Below are 19,894 nucleotides of genomic sequence, written 5' to 3' on the forward strand. Positions count from 1 at the left end.
ATTCAACTGAATCATAGGGACAAGCAAATTAGATCATAGTACAACATAATCTGAAGAACAATGATTTGAGCACTCTGAAATGTTAGCCTAGCTTATATGTTGAAATTGAGGTATGGAGCTTAATAATAATCTTTATTATTGTCACAAGTAGGCTTACATTAACACTTACTGTGAAAATCTCACACTTTCTGTATTGGAGTTGAATGTTTTCACTATTGAACTGTTTGTAGGAATGTAAGCCAACCTATTTTGCTAAACTTCAAAAATGAGGAACAGTTTTTTTATTTGTTTTATCTCTTTGCCCAGGATTCCTTGCCTGAGAAGCTAGCAATCTATGAGAAGAATATGGAAGAATTTGATGCCTTTGTAGATACTCTGCAGTAACCATCAACAGTATCTTATCCTTTCAGGAACTATCCCTGCAGCAAGTACCGAAGTTGAAAGTTGTTTTTCTTCTGTTATAAATAAATGTATATATTTTTAGAAGTACAGAATCACCTTATTTCTATAGATGTTCTATCTGCAATCTAAAGGTACATTTTATAGTTGTACTCAAACTGATTTGCTGATGTAATTGAAAAGTGAGAGTCTACCTTAATTTACTGTACACACCTGTGTAAATATCTTGTAAAGCCAAGCAATATTTAATCACTGCATTTGTTTATATTGAACTGAGAGGTTTTGTGTTTTTCTTGCAAGCCTGGTTGTGTTCAAAGGATGGATTCTAATTTAAGGTACAGCATGTTGTTTCTGACCCTGTAATTTGTAGCTTGTCACTTCACTGTAGAAAAATAAAAGACAAGAACCAGTTGAGGCTAGCGCCAGCTTGGACCTCTTGGTGATAATGGTGTAAATGTATCTCCTGTTTAGAATCAAAAATATAATGAGCTTTTCCTTGTTACTGAACTAAAACCAAAAATCAAGAAATAGTTGCACATGTTTTCCATTTGTCATGTCATTGAAATGTCAAGATGGATACGAACAAGGAGCAGGAGTACGTCATTCAGTCACTTGAGTCTGCACTGCCATTTAATAAGATTGTGGCTGATCTGTTAGTAACCTCAAATCTGCATCCTGCCTACCCCAATAACCTATCACCCCTTGCATATCAAGAATCTATTCACCTCTGCCTTAGAAATATGTCATCCCATACCATGATTTTTATTTTCTGCAATATCCTTTGATGTGGCACTTTATCAGATGCCTTCTGGAAATTTAAATACAGTACATCCACCAGTTCCCCTTTATTCACAGCATGTTACTTCCTCAAAGAACTCCAACAAGTTGGCTAAACATGATGTCCCTTCCACAAAACCATGTTGACTCTGTCTGGTTACTTTGAACTTATCCAAATGCCCTGCTATAACTTCTTTAATAATAGCTTCTAACATTTCCTCTCAACAGATGTTAGGCTAACTCGCCTGTAGTTTCCTGCTTTATGTCTCCCTCCCTTTTTGAATATTTGCTATCTTTCAATCAAGGGGGACCTTCCCCAAATCGAGGAGGTTTTGGAAAATTCTAATCAATGCATCAACTATCTCACTAGCCACTTCTTTTAAGACCCTAGGATGATGTCCATCAGGACCCAGGCACTTTTCAGCCCGCTGCTCCAACTATTTACTCAGTACCATTTCTCTGGTGATTGTTATTTTCCTGAACTCCTCCTTCCCTTCCATTTCCTGATTTATAGCTGCTTCTGGTATGTTATTTGTATCCTCTATAGTGAAGACTGATTCAAAATATCTGTTCAATTTATCTGCCATCTCCTTGTTTTCCAATACCAATTTTCCAAATTCACTTTCTATGGGGCCAATGCTCATTTTAAGTTTCCTTTTAAAATATTTATAGAAACTCTTACTATCTTTCTAGATTACTGTCTACTCGCATGCTCTAATTTTTACCTGTGCATTAATCTTTTAGTCACCCTTTGCTATTCCTTATATTCTGTCCAATCTACTGACCTACCACCAGCTTTGCAAAATTATATGCTTTTTCTTTAGTTTGATACCATCTTTAACCTTTCTAGTTAACCCAGCAAGGTGTACACAATACCAGCTGTAGTATAACCTGATGCCTGGTTGGCTCTAGAATGTGTTAATCTATCCCAAAAGCATTCTATGTACTCCTCATCTGGGCTACTTCTGCCCATCTGACTTTTCCAGTCCATATATAGATTAAAAGTTCCCATGATTATCACCATGTCTTTCTGATAAGCTCACATTATTTCTTCCTTTATGCTCCATCCTACCATGCGGTTACTATTAGTTACATTACTCCCTTTATCATTTCTCATTCCTACCAAAACAATTTCCACATCCTGGTTTCCTGAATTTGGGACATCCCTCTCTGTTTTGCTAATTACTGAACAGAGCCACCCCTCCACCTTTTCCTCGCTTCCTGTCCTTCCTTAAAAATCCTTTACCCTTCAATATTCAGGACCCAATCTATGTTCTCCTGCAGCCATGTCGCCATAATAGCTACCAAATCGTATTTATTGCTATATACGCTTTCATTTTATCTGTTTTCTTTTGAATGCTTTGTGCATTCAGGTACAAATCCCTTACGTTTATCCTTTTACCTCCAGTCTCATCTGTTGATTCACTTTTAGATTTGTACTCTCTATCCCTTCCTGTCATGGCTTGTTTTTCATTTTCTGTAATAATACCTTTCCCTTTTGCCTTGCCTCTAATCTTTGATTTACCTCCTCTTTCCAAACGTTAGCCCTTATGCAGCTCGCAAGAACACCGGCCCAGCATGGTTTGGGTGTAGACCATCCCAATGGTAAAGATCCAACTTTCCCCAGTACTGGTGCCAGTGCCTCATGAACTGAAACCCATTTCTCCCACACCAGTCTTTGAGCCACGCATTCATTTCCCTAATCTGATTTTTCCTATGCCAATTTGGACTTACTTTAGGTACTAATCCAGAGATTATGACCTTTGAGGTTCTGCTTCTTAATTTGGTGCCAACCCCCTCATACTGACTATGCAGAACCTCCTTCTTTGTCCTTTCTATGTCATTGGTACCTACATGGACCATGGCAATTGAATCCTCCCCATCCCGCTGCAAGTTCCTCTCCGGCCCCAAGCAGATGTCCCGAGCCCTGGCATCGGGCAGGTAACACAGCTGTCTGGACTTGTGCTCTTTGCTGCAGAGAATGGTGTCAATCCGTCTGACTATACTATTTCCTTGCACCACAATATTCCTTGTTGCTCCCCCTGTTTGGATGACTTACTGTACCACAGTGCATTGGCCAGTTAGCTGATCCACCCTGCAGCCCCCACTCTCATCCAGACAAGCTGAAAATACTTCAAACCTGTTGGACAATTGCAAAGGCTGAGGCTCCTACGCTCCAGCTCTCTCCTGCCTCACTTGCAGTTACACCCTCCTGTCCAATACCACTGACCAAATCAGAAGCCCCTATTCTAAGAGGTGTGACTGCCCGAGAAACAAAATGCCCCGTTCCACCTCCCTGATGTGCCACATTGTTTGCTGCTCGGTCTCCAGCACAATAGCTTTGAGCCAAAAACACTTAATACAGATGTGTTTGCTCTGGATCCCACATAATGCAGTTGCAGCACACCATCTTCACTGCCATCTGCAAGATGAGTTAATTAATTAATAATTACTAATTAATTAATTTATAACTAATATATCCTACAACTCCCAAAAGGTTTTGACATCTCCGTAAACTTTACAATACTGATAAAACAGTATTATCATACAATATGGTAAAACATAGTTTCTGATAATGCCAGTTAGTGATTTACCTGCTTCTTCTGCTGCACCAAAGTGGAAATCAAATACTGGAGGCTGGAAAAGAAAAATGAAATGAAAATTGCTTATTGTCACAAGTAGGCTTCAAATGAAGTTACTGTGAAAAGCCCCTATCCGCCACATTCCGGTGTCTGTTCGGGGAGGCTGGTACGGGAATTGAACCCATGCTGCTGGCCTGCATTGGTCTGCTTTAAAAGCCAGCTATTTAGCCCAGTGCTAAACCAGCCGCTAAACCAGAGTAGAAGTAAAAAGCTCCTCCTCCCCACCCTCCACCAAACTCCCCACTCAGCACTCTTTACTTCTTGCAGTAAATCCTTACCTAAAGCACATTTTTCCCACATTCACTAAATTCCCACTTTGAACCAAATTCCCAAATATTAGACTCTGCCTCACTCAGGCCAACGTTTCCTCCCTCACTCGCCATGCACCCTTACTGATCTTACACGGTGAAATATAAATTGGAAATCCCCCAGTAATTCCGATTCGGAGCCAGTAAATGGACTAGATGACTGCTTCATGAGTCAAGTGCGTCAAAATAGTCACATCTTGCATTGTAGTGGTCCCGTTTGGGGAACCTTAAACAAAAATAACCAAATTTACCAAATGACCCCCAAATCAATATATTACCAACAAGATTTCACTATTTGTAGCTGTTCCTTTAACGCAAATCAGAATCCAAGCGAGTTAAACATGAATTAACAGGTAAAATACAATCAGTAGGAACTATAAATTACACATGGAATAGCAAATCAGTAAAGTCTGTCTCACCAGATTGCAAACAATCGTATCACTCTGTGCATCGAGATCATAGAATTTAGAGTGCAGAAGGAGGCCATTCGGCCCATCGAGTCTGCACTGGCCCTTGGAAAGAGCACCCTACCCAAGCCTACTACTCCACCCTATCCCCACTCTTCCACCCTATCCCCGTAACCCCCACCTCATCGTTTTTGGACACTAAGGGCAATTTAGCATAGCTAATCCACTTAACCTGCACATCTTTGGACTGTGGGAGGAAACCGGAGCACCCGGAGGAAACCCACACAGACACGGGGAGAACATGCAGACTCTGCACAGATAGTGACCCAAGCCAGGAATCGAACCTGGGACCTTGGAGCTGAGATGACACGGCATGCAATCTCTGTCTTTCTAATTTAGCCTTCAGAATGTAGGATGTAGTGCTACTTCAACAGCACTTTACAAACACACAACCTCCTTCTGCTGAAAGGACAAGGGCAACAGATGCATGGGAACATCACCACCTCCAAGCCACACAATATCCTGACTTGGAAATGTATTGCCGATCCTTCACTGTGGCTGGGTCAAAATCCTGGAACTCCCTTCTTAACAGGATTGTGGGTGTACCTACACCAGATGGACTGCAACAGTTCAAGAGGGTGGCTCATCACCACCACCTCAAGGGTAATTAGGGTTGAACAACAGCTACATCATGCAGAAAAAACCTTCTGTTCTATTGGTACTGCTTCCAGGTTACATGGACCAGCATTTCGTACTATTCAAGAAAATACAATTGACCCCTTTACAATTGATGCAAAACAAAATTTAAGATGCCAGTCATTTTAAGGAAATTACAAATTTTCCTCATGGTACTGCTTCCAGATCAATGGCAATCACAGTTTAATAATCATAATATTCCTGACAACATGGGGAATCAAAGTGGTGGCACCCTTGGAAGCGAACAGCCATGGAATGATCATGTTGGCTGGATTGGGAAATAACTAGGACCAGGAGTCTGATACACATCATTATGATTTCCATGAGGAAAGGGGTTGGTAAATTGATTTGTTCAACTTTTCAGGAGGGGGACAATTGGAACAGCTTTGTGACTCGGTAGAGACTGATTATCAGCACTCAAAGATAGACTGATGAGCTTCTTTATAGAAGTAGCCAAAACGGATACATAATGCAAGTGAATAGTTAGGAAATAACTAGGAAAACAGGCAACCAAAGGATTCAGTGATGACCTTGACCTCTTCCTTACCCTACTCCCAACTTTGCCTTGGTTGATCCTCCAGAGGTTTTTAGTTCTGACAAGAGTTCTCTACCCAAGCTGCTAACCTGTACTTTTTTTATCGATGGTGCATCACCTGTCGAATATAGATTTCTGGCTTTGGCACTTTAAATTTATCGCTATTATTTCCAACCTCCTGTAGCCCTGCAATCCATTCACAGCTTAGTCTTCCTCTAATTCTAACCCCTTATGCATCAAACTGTGATGAGGAGGGACTACTTCTCGCAGAGGCTGGTGAATTTGTGGAACTCTGCCCCATTGTGCGGTGGAGTCTGAGTCATTAAAGGATTTCAAGAAGGAAATAGATATATTTCTGACTTTTTTTTAACGTGTGAAAGGGATATGGGGAACAGGCAGGGAGATGGATTTGAGACCAGGAAGAAATCAGCCATGATCTGATTGAATGACGGAGCAGGCTTGAAGGGCCGAATTGCCTACTTCTCCTAATTCCTATGTTCCTATCCTGATCCTCATTTTACCCCAACATTGGCTGACATGCCTTTACCGGCCTCACCACTATGCAATAAAAATTCCAGCTTAAACTTTACCACCCCCCCTCTCGTCCTTTAATATCTCCCTTAAAACCCAGCATGCAAAGTACTGCCTGAAACTGTGATGAAATCAAATCAGTAGCAGCTTTCAAATGGGAATTGGATATATACTTGAAAAATAAACAAAATTACTGTGCTATGGTGAAAGTAAAGTAGATTGAGATATATTGGATAGCTGTCTTAAAGAGCCAACACAGTGGGATGAATGGCCTACACCTCTGATCCAGACTTCAGAGGTTTGTTGTAATATTGCTGCCTGGTTGTGCTTCTGTGAAGCCCTTAGGAATGTTTTTCAAGTGCTGTCTAAATTCAAGTTAAATTCAAAAAAGACAGTGTGCAAATTAAGCAATACCCAAGAAAGTCACTAGATGGCATCAAAGCCTTTGTAAACAATCACTGTTTAACAGTACATGCAGGTTAGGTTCCCCGCAACTTAGCAAAAACATGCCCAGCACTTCTGCTATGCTAAAATTTAAGTGAGTTCAACAAAAGGGATATGATTTTATGTGATTGATCCAAATAAAAGAACAAGTTGCATTTTATTCAATAAAAAATGCTATATGTGTGGGAGAACTGCAGTGATAATATCATTGCCCCAATGCATCTCATTCATTTATATAAAAAAATGCCACTGGGGCAAGAAGAGTATGGGCAGAAGGTGCATTGGAATGCCAGCATCTCCACGTTCTCATCTTAGTCATACCCCATCCTGACGTGGACATATATTATGTTCCTTCCTCATTTCAAAATCCTGGCATTCCTTACCTTGCCTAACAGCACCGTGGGAGCATCTTCTTACGTCCTCAGTAGAGACCAGTAACCATCTTTTTAAACAAAGATGAAATACAAAATGCCATTACCAAAAGAATAAAGCCAATGCTTACAGTACTTAAAACAGAATATTTTTGTTTACTATACAGGCGTCAACAAGGCAAACATCTTGTTCTCTAACATCCAGAATTAATCAAGTTAAACATGAATTAATATTAATGGAAGACACAACTAAGACAGACCTTACAAATTGACTCCGCAATGCACTCAGATGTTAGTGATCACGCTTAGGGCGCGATTCAACCACCGTGTTGCACCGGGCGCACTGGGTAACTAAAGGCCAAAATCAACATTTGTGCCGGGCGCGAACCAGTTTGCAAATCACCTGGTCCGCTGCCACTGACGAGTTCCAGATCTCACTAAAGATGGCAAGAATATCATTGCCCCTCATTAACGAGATTGAAGTCGAATGCAGCGGCCTCCCAGGAATTATCTGACTGCTTGCGAGAAATCGTGGGTGTTTAGTACTCCTTTTTAAAAACGTGAAGTTGGCGCAATGGCTGCTGAGGGGACATAAGGAGGCAAGTAGCCATTTCCATTTTCCTGCTTGCAGCTCAAGGGCACCGAGGGGGGGGGGGATCCCTCAGGGGAGGGGATTGGGCTTGGTCGGGGGGGGGGGGGGGGGGCGGGGAAAGATCCCTCAGGGGATTAGGCTTGGTCAGGGGGCTGAAGTGTTCCAGGTCGGGGGTGGTTCCTGGGCCGGGGAGGTGGGGGTGAGGAGCTTTGCATCTGTGAGACCTTCAAGCCACCTTTAAATATTGTGGAGACCCGTAAAGGACAAGCTGCAGCCTGTGTGCCCCACCAACACTTCCAGGACAGAGCATTGGTGTGCCTTCAATGCTGAAATTCAATTTCACTCCCTTTGACTTTGACACTCGCAAGGTGGGCAAGCTCCAGCAGCATATAAGCACTCCAGTCTCCACAAACACCATCCCAGCCCACAGGATGGCAGCAAGGACATGAAACACCGTTAGCATATCATTAGTGGGCCCAACCTGGTATTCTCCAGGGCCTCTGCGATGCTCCACCTCCGATGGGCTAAGTTCCCGATGGCGGGGTTCACTTGTACTTTTAAAAATCGTGAAACCAGCATGGCGGCTGTTAAGAGAGGAGTTACAGAAAGTGTCCAACTTTGTCATAGTTTGCAGACAGTTGTGCCGCTGGCCGAGGGGCTCCTGCCAGGGCCAGTGCAGGTGGAGTAGCTGGAGGTGGCCAGGAGGTGGGCTTGGGGTCGGTGTGGATAGGCACGGAACACCATTGCCACAGCCGGCCAGGCAGCCATGCGCCTGCACATGCCACTAACAAACCACTGAACATAGGGCCATGGGTCGTCTCGGTGTCCTCCCAGGCCCCCCCCCCCCCCGGGCCAGGTGCCTTCTGACCCCAGCCGACCCATCTCTTGTGTGGTGATTGTAATGTGTATGCGCGGCTGCAGCTTGTCAGCCTCCCGAGTATCAATCATGGACCTGGCAAATCCTGCGCCATTTTTCATTGGAATTGATTGTGTTCCACGTGGCGCCGGTGCTAGTCCCTCCACAGTTGCTGAATAGATCCAGGTTCGGTGCCATGAAAGTCCACAAATTCGGCGTTGGCGTCAACACTTAGTCTCAGAAACGGAGAATCCCGCCCTTTGAGTTTGAATTACAGTTTTTGAAGAAAGAAGAATGAAGTCTACTATCCTGATCCACTTCCTTTGTTTTCATTGAAAATTCTAATTTTATTTTTCAGTTTGTGGAGATTGAATGAAAGTATCATACTTTGAATTTCTTTTGTTTGAGTTAAGATCTCCGTGGATGAATGAGTGTGTGTGTGTTTAATAAAGAATTTGCGTGGATTTCCTTTGTGGTGTTTCTGATTTTAATGTTTTAATGTTGTTTTCGCTAAATGGTGATTTTGCAAAACTGAGTTTCAAATCAAATGGGAGTTATAAACTGGATTAAAAGTGTAATTTGAAACGGGTTAAATGTTTGAAATTCCTTCAAAATAAAATATATAAGAGTAATAATTTTTTTTTTTTTAATAAATGTTTTATTGAAAATTTTTTCCCAAACAACAATTTTTCCCCTCTTACAAAGCAAACGCAACAATAACAATACAGAAATTTTAAACAATACACAAGTAACAAAACCCCTTTATCTTTGACCTAAACTAACCCCCCCCCCCCTCCCCCCCACCCGCCCCTGGGTTGCTGCTGCTGGTCATCTGTCTTCCCTCTAATGTTCCCCTAGGTAGTCGAGAAATGGCTGCCACCGCCTGGTGAACCCTTGAGCCGATCCTCTCAGGGCAAACTTTATCTGCTCCAGTTTAATGAGCCCCGCCATATCATTTACCCAGGCCTCCAGTCCGGGGGGTTTCGCCATATATAAGAGTAATAATGACCAACATTGTGAAAGTTACTTGGAATTGGAACACAATTTTCGGAAAATAAATGAAAAAAAAATATCAAAGTATATGAATTGAGATTTGGAAATGATTAGCTTGTTTGGCATAATCCTGGGTGCTCTTAGCTCATGGTGGAAACAAAACAAACACATTTAAATTGGAATTTGAAGACTAATGTTCTTTGTCTAACGAGCCCATGTGCTTGGCTTCCCCCTTTGTTAAGGAGAATGGTGATGTAACTACGTTTGAAAACCATTCTTCTGTTTTTTCCCAATGGTAGAGATTTCATTATTTTCTCTAAGTTTATTAGACTCTGTAAGTTCATGTGGCGAAGATTGTGGATTTTAATTTAATTTAACTCATTTAGGACATCCGGTAACGGGGATGTGCTGAGTAGTCACACATCAGGTGGCTCTCCGCCATACGACAGATAAATAGGCACTTTGGGCCAAATTTAGCCTGCAAAATCGGACTTAAACATCCCCTCACCCGCAACAATAGTATGAACAACAAAAATGCCAGGAAGCAACAGCTCGAGAGGCCCCAGGGACACCAGCAATTGTGGCAAGGGACAGGTTCGGCGAGTAAGTGGGTCGGCGGACACACAAGGCGAGCGATCCCCAGCACCTCCCCCCCCCCCCCCTCCTCACCCAGAGAGAGAGACCGGCAACGCGGAAAACAAGAGGACCTTTCGTGATCATGGAGACAAAGCTTGCCATCTGCTGGCTCAGCAGCTGTGAAAGCAGGCAGCCATGAGGGAAATAGACCAGGTAAAGGATCACAGAGGCAGACTGGTCGTCAAACATGGACATGCACTGGACATGCCAGTCACGGTGGACGATAGATGGAGGGGGCTGGAAGCACCAATAGGATTGGGAGAGGTCATGGAGAGCACCAACTCCGTACAGGCGGGGAAGGCGCTGGAACACGACGGGTTCCCTGCAGACTTCTACAAACAATATGCAAAGGCATTGGCCCCGCACCTGCGGGAAATATTCGCAGACTCACTAGCGAGGCGCCACCCTGCCTCCAAAGCTAACAGTCCATCATATCACTGATATCCAAAAAGGACAAAGACAACGGAATGCAGATCATACAGACCCATTTCGCTGCTCGATGTGGACACCAGAGGTGGTCGCAGAAGACCGGGTGGGTTTTGCTACGGGTAGACAGCCAACTGCAAATATCAGCCACCTGCTGAACGTGATACTGACCCCATCCGGGGAGAGAACACCGGAGGTGATCATCTCCCTGGACGCAGAAAAGGCCTTCGACAGAGTCAAGTGGAAATACCTCGTTTAGGTACTAGATAGTTTGGACTAGGGACAGGGTTTACCTTATGGGTGAAACTCCAATACAACACCCCCAACGCGAGTGTAGGGACCAACGCAACCAGCTCTGAATACTTCCAGTTACACAGAGGCACAAGGCAGGGATGCCCGCTGACCCTGCTCCTGTTCGCCCTGGCAATTGAGCCACTGGTGATTGCCCTGAGAGCGGCAAGAGGTTAGAAGGGAATCCAAAAGGGTGGCAGAGAGCACAGAATGTGACTAAGTGGATGACCTGCTCCTCTGCATCTCGGACCCACAAAGCAGCATGAAAGATATTCATGAAGCTCCTGGGAGAGTTCAGAACTTCTCGGGCTACAAACTCAACCTGAGTAAAAGGAACATTTTCCAGGTGAACCCGAGAGTGGGAAGGGCAGAATTGGAAGGTCTACCATTTAAACTAGCCCAAAACAAATTCGGGTACCTGGGGGTCCAGACCTCCACAACTGGACATGGATCCACAAGTGGAACCTGACCAGTCTGGCGGAGGAAGCCAAAAAGGACCTGCAGAGATGGGATTCACTCCTGCTTTCCCTGGCGGGGAGGGTGCAGACGATCAAGATTAACATACTGCCCAGGTTCCTCTTCCTGTTTATATCCTTACAGATTTACATTCCCAAGGCCTTTTTCCAATCAATAGATAAGATGATTATGGCATTTGTATGGTAAGAATCCCCAAAACAGTACTGCAAAGGGGAAGAAGTATGGAAGGTTTGTCCCTCCCGAACTTGCAATACTACCACAGGACAGCCACAATGGAAAGAGTGAAGGGATGGGTAAAGGACCCAAACACGGATTTGGTAAAGATGGAGGAGTGCTCATTTACAAGACGGCCCACTGGGCCCTCGCCATGGCAGGGCTCCCATGCCCACCGGCAAAACACTCAACAAGCCCAATAGTGATAGTGACCCTGAGAACTTGGAACCAGATGAGGCAACATTTCGGTCTGACCGATATGCCCATTATGGCCCCCATCTATGGCAACCATAGGTTAGCACCAGCCATGCTCGTGCCACCTTCATGAGATGGAGACAGTACGGGGATACATTGACAGGGGCTTTTACAGATGTTATGGACCAGGGTTTAGAGAATCCCAAAGTGTATCATGGAGTTCACCTGACTTTTACTAAATTGTGGTATGGGGAGCACACGGCCCATTCTACAGGTGTCGTACAGCAGAAATTGAAAAGTATTTTTTTAAGCAAAACAATGTTTATTCTATGAACTCAAGTTAACCTTTTTGAAACATACAGTGAACATCTTAGCAACCATTAATTCAAATATAACCCCCAAAGAATACAACACTAAGTAATCCTTAAGCTTTCCTTTTAACATCCATAAGACTTTTAAAAAACTTTTAACAGAAGCACATCAGGTTTAAATTCACTACTGAGAACAGTTATCACTCTGAATTCACCAAATGATCAAGAGATAGTCTTTACACGGCAGAGAGAACAACATTACATCTTCTCTGGCTGACTGCAGCTCCAACACTGAAACGAAACCAAAAAAGCACAGACACACCCAAGCTTTTCTCAAAGTGAAACTAAAAGCTGAGAGACAGCCCAGCTCCACCCACACTCTGACATCACTGCAGTAATAAACATCCATTTCTTAAAGGTACACTCACTACAGTTATTCTAGAAAAACACCCATTTCTTAAAGGTACTCTCACATGACACCTCCCCCCAAGGAAAAAAAAATAAACCATCAACTTCAAGATGGTTTCATTAGTCACCTTTTCACTATCCTTTAAGAAATACACACAGTAAATATACATTATCATTTCAAAAACCAAAACATGCAAACAGGTATAATAATAGTCTATTTTATTTGTTCTTTTTCCTCCAACTGAACCTGCTTCCGTTCATCACATTCGTGACAAAGCATCAGCTATCACGTTTTCTCGTCCTGTCACATGTACTATATTTAAATGAAATGGCTGCAACAATAAACTCCAGCGAAGCAACCTTGCATTGTTATTCCGGAATCGCTCCAAAAACGTCAAAGGATTATGATCAGTATATATAATGGTGTCAGACGGATTGCTGGTCACATAAGTGTGAAAATGTTGCAAAGCCAGCACCAAACTCAAAGTCTCCTTCTCAATCGTTGAATAGTTTTTCTGGTGAGAATTCAATTTCTTTGAAAAATAACCGATAGGCCGCTCTAGCCCTTCGTCATCATCTTGTAGAAGCACCGCACCTACGCCCACATCACTCGCATCAACAGCCACTTTGAATGGTTTTGTATAATTTGGGATGGCTAACACAGGAGCAGTGGTTAACACAGCCTTCAGACTGTCAAATGCCTGTTGACACGCCGCCGTCCACTGGAATTTTTACGCTTCTTAAGCAAGTCCGTCAGTGGAGCGACCACACTGCTAAAATTCGGTACAAATTTCCGGTAAAATCCACTCGTACCAAGAAATCATATTATTTCCCGTCGTGTCAAGGGTATCGGAAACTTCCCAATAACTTTTGTTTTCACATCCCGTGGGACCATTCGACCCTGTCCTATTATATGGCCAAGGAAGGTGACTTGGGCTTTTCCAAATTCACCTTTTGGCTAGGTTTATCACCAAACCCGCCTCCTGAAGTCGATCGAATAGCTCCATCAGATGTTTCAAATGTTCTTTCCATGTCTGGCTGAAAATTACCAGATCGCCAATGTATACAGCACAATTGGGTAATCCTGAAACAACTTTGTTAGTTCACCGTTGAAATGGGGCTGGGGTGTTTTTCATGCCAAATGGCATAACTTTGAATTGTTATATACCATCTGGAGTCACAAAAGCTGAAATCTCCTTCGCCCTTTCGGATAAAGGTACCTGCCAGTAACCTTTAAGTAAATCCAGTTTGGAAATAAAAGCTGATTGTCCACTTGCTCAATGCAATCCTCCAAATGTGGGATAGGATAAGATTCCGTTCTTGTAACTGCATTGACCTTTCTATAGTCCACACACAACCATTGGGTACCGTCAGGTTTAGGTACCATCGCTATGGGTGAGCTCCATTGGCTGCAACCCACTTCAATTATGCCATTTTTAAGCATACTCAATCTCTTTGTTAACCTGTGCCAATTTTAAAGGGTTAAGTCTATATGGATGTTGTTTGATTGGAACAGCATTTCCCACATCTACATCGTGTATAGCCATTTTAGTACTTCCCAATTTATGTCTACAAACTTGCCCATGTGATATCAATAATTCTTTCAGGTCAGTTCGTTTTTCCTCTGGAAGGTAACTCAACAATTTATCCCAATTTTTAAGAACATCCTCATTTTCCAATTTAATTTGAGGTATGTCAAGTTCACAGTCATCTGGATTTGTTTTGTCACTTTGAGTTAGGAGCATTAAAACCTCCTTTTTTTCTCCTTCCCTTTCAAAGTACCTTTTAAGCATATTCACATGACACACTCGGTGAACCTTCTATCTGGCGTTTTTACCACATAATTCACCTCACTTAATTTCCTTTCAATCTGATAAGGCCCACAAGACCTTGCTTTTAAAGGCTCCCCTACGACTGGTAACAACACCAAAACTCTATCTCCACTGGCAAAACTACGAACTTTGGATTTCTTGGCCGCTACCCGTTTCATCACATTTAGTGCAACTTTTAAATGCTGTCTTGCCAATTCATCTGCTCTATTCAATCTTTCCTTAAAATTTGACACGTAATCCAATAATGTAATTTCCGATTTCTCACTCGCCAATTTTTCCTGAATCAATTTAAGTGGTCCTCTTACCTCATGACCAAAAATTAGTTCTAAAGGACTGAATTTGGTTGACTTATTAGGTGCTTCCCTCATTGCAAACAGTACAAATGGAATTCCTTTATCCCAATCCTCTGGATAATCGTGAAAATAAGCCCTCAACATTGTCTTTAATGTCTGATCCCACCTTTCTAACGCTCCCTGCGATTCTGAATGGTACACATTTGATTTAAATTGTTTTATTCCTACGCTATCCATAACTTCTTTGAATAACCTTGAGGTAAAATTTGATCCTTGATCCGACTGTATTTCTGTGGGTACTCCATATCTGGTAAAGAATTGAAGTAACTCCTCCACAATCTTTTTAGCTGTAATATTACGTACTGGAATGGCCTCTGGAAACCTAGTAGACACATCCATTATAGTCAAAAGATATTGGTTCCCACTTTTTGTTTTAGGAAGCGGTCCTACGCAATTAATTAGGACCCTTGTAAAAGTTTCCTCAAATGCTGGAATGGGTATTAAGGGCGCTGGTTTTATCACTGCTTGAGGTTTCCCTATCACTTGACATGTGCGACATGATCGACAAACTTTAACTACATCTTTATGGAGTCCAGGCCAATAAAAATGTTCCTGGATTTTAGCTTGAGTTTTCCTTATTCCCAAATGACCTCCCACTGGTACCTCATGTGCAACTTGCAACACCTCCTTTCTATACCCTACCAGCAATACTACTGATGAACTTGTGCCCATTTTTCATCTGCCTGCATATGTAAAGGTCTCCATTTTCTCATCAAGACATCACTTTTGCGGTAATAACACTCTGGTATACACTCAGATTCCTCTTCAGTGTATGCTTTCTGATACATCTGTTTTATTTCTACATCTTTCTGTTGTAACTCCGCCAATTTTCCGGAACTAAAAATATCCGCCTCATCCTCCACCTGTTCTTGTTCTTTTTCAATCATCTGATCAAAAATCGTTTCTGATAATGGCACTTCAACTTCGCTCTTTGATTTCTCCTCTTGTCTTAACCTGTGACTTTGTGTCCTTGTTACTACACAATCCGGAAAACTCCCAGGATATTCATCCTTTAACACTTCAGTTGTCTAATTTTCCACTGGCTTATCAACCACAGTAGGCATCACTCCCACCTGCGATCCAGCTATATCATTATCCAAGATAAACTGTATTCCTGGACATGATCGTTTCTCTATTACTCCTACTACCACTTCACCACTCTTCACTGGAGTTTCCAATCTTACCTTATATAATGGAACACTACTCTTCTCACCCTGAATTCCACATATTACCACCTTTTCTGGCAACATTCTTCCCAAACTACATAACTCCTCATCTCTTACCATCAAAGATTGATTTACTCCCGTATCTCTTAAAAATGTGACTCCTTTATCTGCTTCTCCTGATACACATGAGTAAACTTTACCCACACAAGTAAATTCTTTAAAGACATCTGGCACCTTCTTATTAATCACCTCTTGATCAGGCTATACAATCTTTTGCATCTCCTTCGCTTCACTTGGGCTTTCCTTTCCCACTTTATCAAACCTCGCTGTCTTATCCTGTTTTACCATATCAGCCTTCCCAGTGCTTTTCTTCCACCACCAACACTGTGACTTTACATGGCCTAGTTTATTACAGTGAAAACATTTGAAACTTTTCATTTCTCTTCCACCCTCCAGGATTTCCTTTTTAATCTGAAGTACACTCTCCTTATTATCTCCCATCAGATCACCTTTACCTTTACCACTTGATTATTTCTCATGTCCCCAGTTTCTATCCCTCACCAGCTGAAACTGATGTTGTAAACCAAACTTTGATTTATGAACTAATTCATAATCATCTGCCATTTCCGCTGCTAATCTCGCAGTTTTAACCCTCTGCTCTTCCACGTGAGTTCTCACTACATCAGGAATTGAATTTTTAAACTCCTCCAAAAGTATAATTTCTCTGAGAGCTTCATACGTTTGGTCTATTTTCAAAGCCCTTATCCACCTCTCAAAATTACTTTGTTTGATCCTTTCAAACTCCATGTATGTTTGACCAGGTTCTTTCCTTAAATTTCTAAACTTTTGTCTGTAGGCTTCAGGCACTAGTTCATATGCACCTAAGATGGATTTTTTCACCTCCTCATACGACTCAGATACCTCCTCTGATTGTGATGCAAACACTTCACTAGCCCGACCTACCAGCTTTGTTTGAATCAGTAATACCCACATGTCCTGTGGCCATTTCATTTGTTTAGCCACCTTCTCAAATTAAATGAAAAAGGCTTCTACCTCCTTCTCTTCAAAACTTGTCAATGCTTGGACATATTTAAATAGATCCCCACCAAGCCTTCGACTATGAAGCTCTTTCGCTTCATCCTCATCACTATCCTCCAACTGTACGTTTTTCTTTCCAGCCGCCAATCTTAACTGACTGTCATGTTTCATGGCCATTTTCTGAAGTTCAAACACTCTCTCTTTCCCTTTCCTCGCTCTCTTTTTCCATTTCCTCTCTCTCTTTTACTTTTTCCCTGATCTGTATCTGTGTCTTTCTTTTTGTTCTGCTAGGGCTATTCTTTCTTTTTCTCTCATTGCATTTCCAAGTTGCTTTAATTCTTTTTCATGTTCAAGTTGCCTAATCGGCAACTGGATCTTTGCCATTTCCAATGAGTCAGACTGTATCTCAGGCAATTTTAAATGCTCAGCTACCGCCATAAGAACCTCATCTTTTCGCATTTTGTCAGGTATTGTTAACTGCAATGTTTTTGCCAAATCTAAAATCTGTTTTTAGTCTCTGTCCGTAAGGTACTGCATGTGACCATCTCCACCTCCAAAAACCTCAGCCTCTGAAAGAGCCATTTTCCACAACACACTCCCTGCTTAAACTAGAATATCACACCTGAAAAGCACTCACAATATGCTCACCCCTCACTGTCTTTAAGTTCACTAAGCCAATCCAATAGATAGCCTTTTATCCCCCTTGAGCCCCCAATTTGTTATGGGCCAGGGTTTAGAGAACCCCAAAGTGAATCATGGAGTTCACCTAACCCACGACTTTTACTAGATTGTGGTCTGGGGAGCACACGGTCCACTCTACAGGTGTGGTACAGCAGAGATCGAAAAGTATTTTTTTAAGCAAAACAATGTTTATTCTATGAACTCAAGTTAACCTTTTTGAAACATACAGTGAACATCTTAACAACCATTAATTCAAATACAACCCCCAAAGAATACAACACTAAGTAAATCTTTAAGCTTTCCTTTTAACATCCAGAAGACTTAAAAAAGACTTTTTTTAATATATTTATTCAAATTTTCCAACAAACCCCATCCCGCCCCCCCCGCCCCAACAAGAAAAAAAGAATCAAAAACACAACAATCAGAAATTATATAGCCCCCCATATAACATTTAAAAGCACAAATAGGAGAAAAACCTCACCTTCACCCAAACGCCACCCCAAAAGAAACCCCCCCTCCCCCCGCCAACCCGTCCCTGGGCTGCTGCTGCTGTTGACCTCCTCCTAACGCTGCGCGAGATAGTCTAGGAACGGTTGCCACCGCCTGGAGAACCCTTACGCAGACCCTCGCAAGGCAAACTTTACCTCTCCAGCTTGATGAACCCTGCCATGTCATTGACCCAAGCTTCCACACTAGGGGACTTCACATCTTTCCATAGTAGCAAAATCCTCCGCCGGGGAGGATTTCGCCTCCGGCACTCCTGGCTCGTCCGATACCCCAAATAATGCCAATCCCCAGCTTGGCTTGACCCGGGCGTTCACCACCTTGGACATAGTCCTCGCAAAACCCCTCCAAAACCCATCCAGCGGCAGGCACGACCAGAACATATGGATGTGATTTGCCGATCTCCCCGAGCGCCTCCCACATAGTCCTCCACCCCCAAAGAACCTACTCAACCTCGCCCCTGTCATATGCGCTCTGTGAGTAACTTTGAACTGTATTAGGCTGAGCCTGGCGCAAGAGGAGGAAGAATTAACCCTACTCAGGGCATCAGCCCACAGACCCTCATCTATCTCCTCCCCAAGCTCCTCCTCACACTTGCCCTTTAACTCCTCCACCGAGGCCTCCTCCTCTTCCTTCAGCTCCTGGTAAATCGCCGAAACCTTGCCTTCTCCAACCCATACACCCGAAATCACCCTGTTCTGAATCCCACGTGCCGGAAGCAGCAGGAATTCCCTCACCTGCCGCCTCACAAACACCCTCACTTGCATGTACCTGAAAGCGTTTCCCGAGCGTAGCCCAAACTTCTCCTCCAGCGCCTCTAGGCTCGCAAACGTCCCATCGATGAACAGGTCCCCCATTCTTCTAATCCCTGCCCGATGCCAGCTCCGAAACCCCCCATCCATCCTTCCCGGGACGAACCGATGATTCTGCCGAATTGGTGAACAAACCGAGGCTCCCACCTCGCCCCTGTGTCGCCTCCACTGCCCCCAGATCTTCAGCGTCGCCGCCACCACCGGACTCATGGTGTACCTTGTCGGCGAGAGCGGCAGCGGTGCCGTCACCAGCGCCCTCAGGCTCGTGCCCACACAGAACGCCATCTCTAGCCTCTTCCACGCCGCCCCCTCTCCCTCCATTACCCACTTACGGATCATCGCCACATTGGCAGCCCAATAATAGCCACACAAATTCGGCAGCGCCAGCCCCCCCCCTGTCCCTGCTATGCTCCAGAAACACACTCTTCATCCTCGGGGTCTTATTCGCACACACAAATCCCATGATGCTCCTGCTTACCCGTTTGAAAAAGGCCTTAGGTATCAAAATGGGAAGGAACTGGAACACAAAGAGGAACCTCGGGAGGACCGTCATTTTGACCGACTGCACCCTACCCGCAAGTGTGAGTGGCAGTATATCCCATCTTTTAAAATCCTCCTCCATCTGCTCCACCAACCGCGTCAAATTGAGCTTGTGCAGGGCCCCCCAGCTCCTAGCTACTTGGATCCCTTGGTACCGAAAGCTCCATTCCGCCCTCTTCAGCGGTAGCTCGTCTATCCCCCTTCTCTGGTCCCCTGAATGCACCACAAAGAGCTCACTCTTCCCTACGTTGAGTTTATACCCCGGAAAGTCCCCAAACTCCCTAAGGATCCGCATGACCTCCGCCATCCCCTCCACTGGGTCCGCAACATACAACAACAGGTCATTGGCATACAACGACACCCGGTGTTCCTCTCCTCCCCGGACCAATCCCCTCTATTTCCTGGACTCCCTCAGGGCTAGCGGCTCAATTGCCAGTCCAAACAACAAGGGGGATAAGGG

At 43.6% G+C, this 19,894-nt stretch overlaps 1 protein-coding gene across 7 annotated transcripts in view; it reads left to right on the forward strand.

Moving 5' to 3' along the window:
- Positions 1 to 854, forward strand: part of atg13 (ATG13 autophagy related 13 homolog (S. cerevisiae)) — a 197,843-nt gene extending 196,989 nt beyond the window's left edge. For all 7 annotated transcript variants that reach the window (XM_072518887.1, XM_072518881.1, XM_072518884.1 and 4 more), the window contains one exon: positions 307 to 854. In XM_072518887.1, the coding sequence (XP_072374988.1) occupies positions 307 to 384 (78 nt within the window). In that variant the 3' untranslated portion in view covers positions 385 to 854. The remainder of the gene's footprint in view (positions 1 to 306) is intronic.
- Positions 855 to 19,894: the final 19,040 nt, after the last annotated feature.

Source organism: Scyliorhinus torazame, chromosome 10, assembly GCF_047496885.1.
Source record: "Scyliorhinus torazame isolate Kashiwa2021f chromosome 10, sScyTor2.1, whole genome shotgun sequence".
Classification (NCBI taxonomy): domain Eukaryota; kingdom Metazoa; phylum Chordata; class Chondrichthyes; order Carcharhiniformes; family Scyliorhinidae; genus Scyliorhinus; species Scyliorhinus torazame.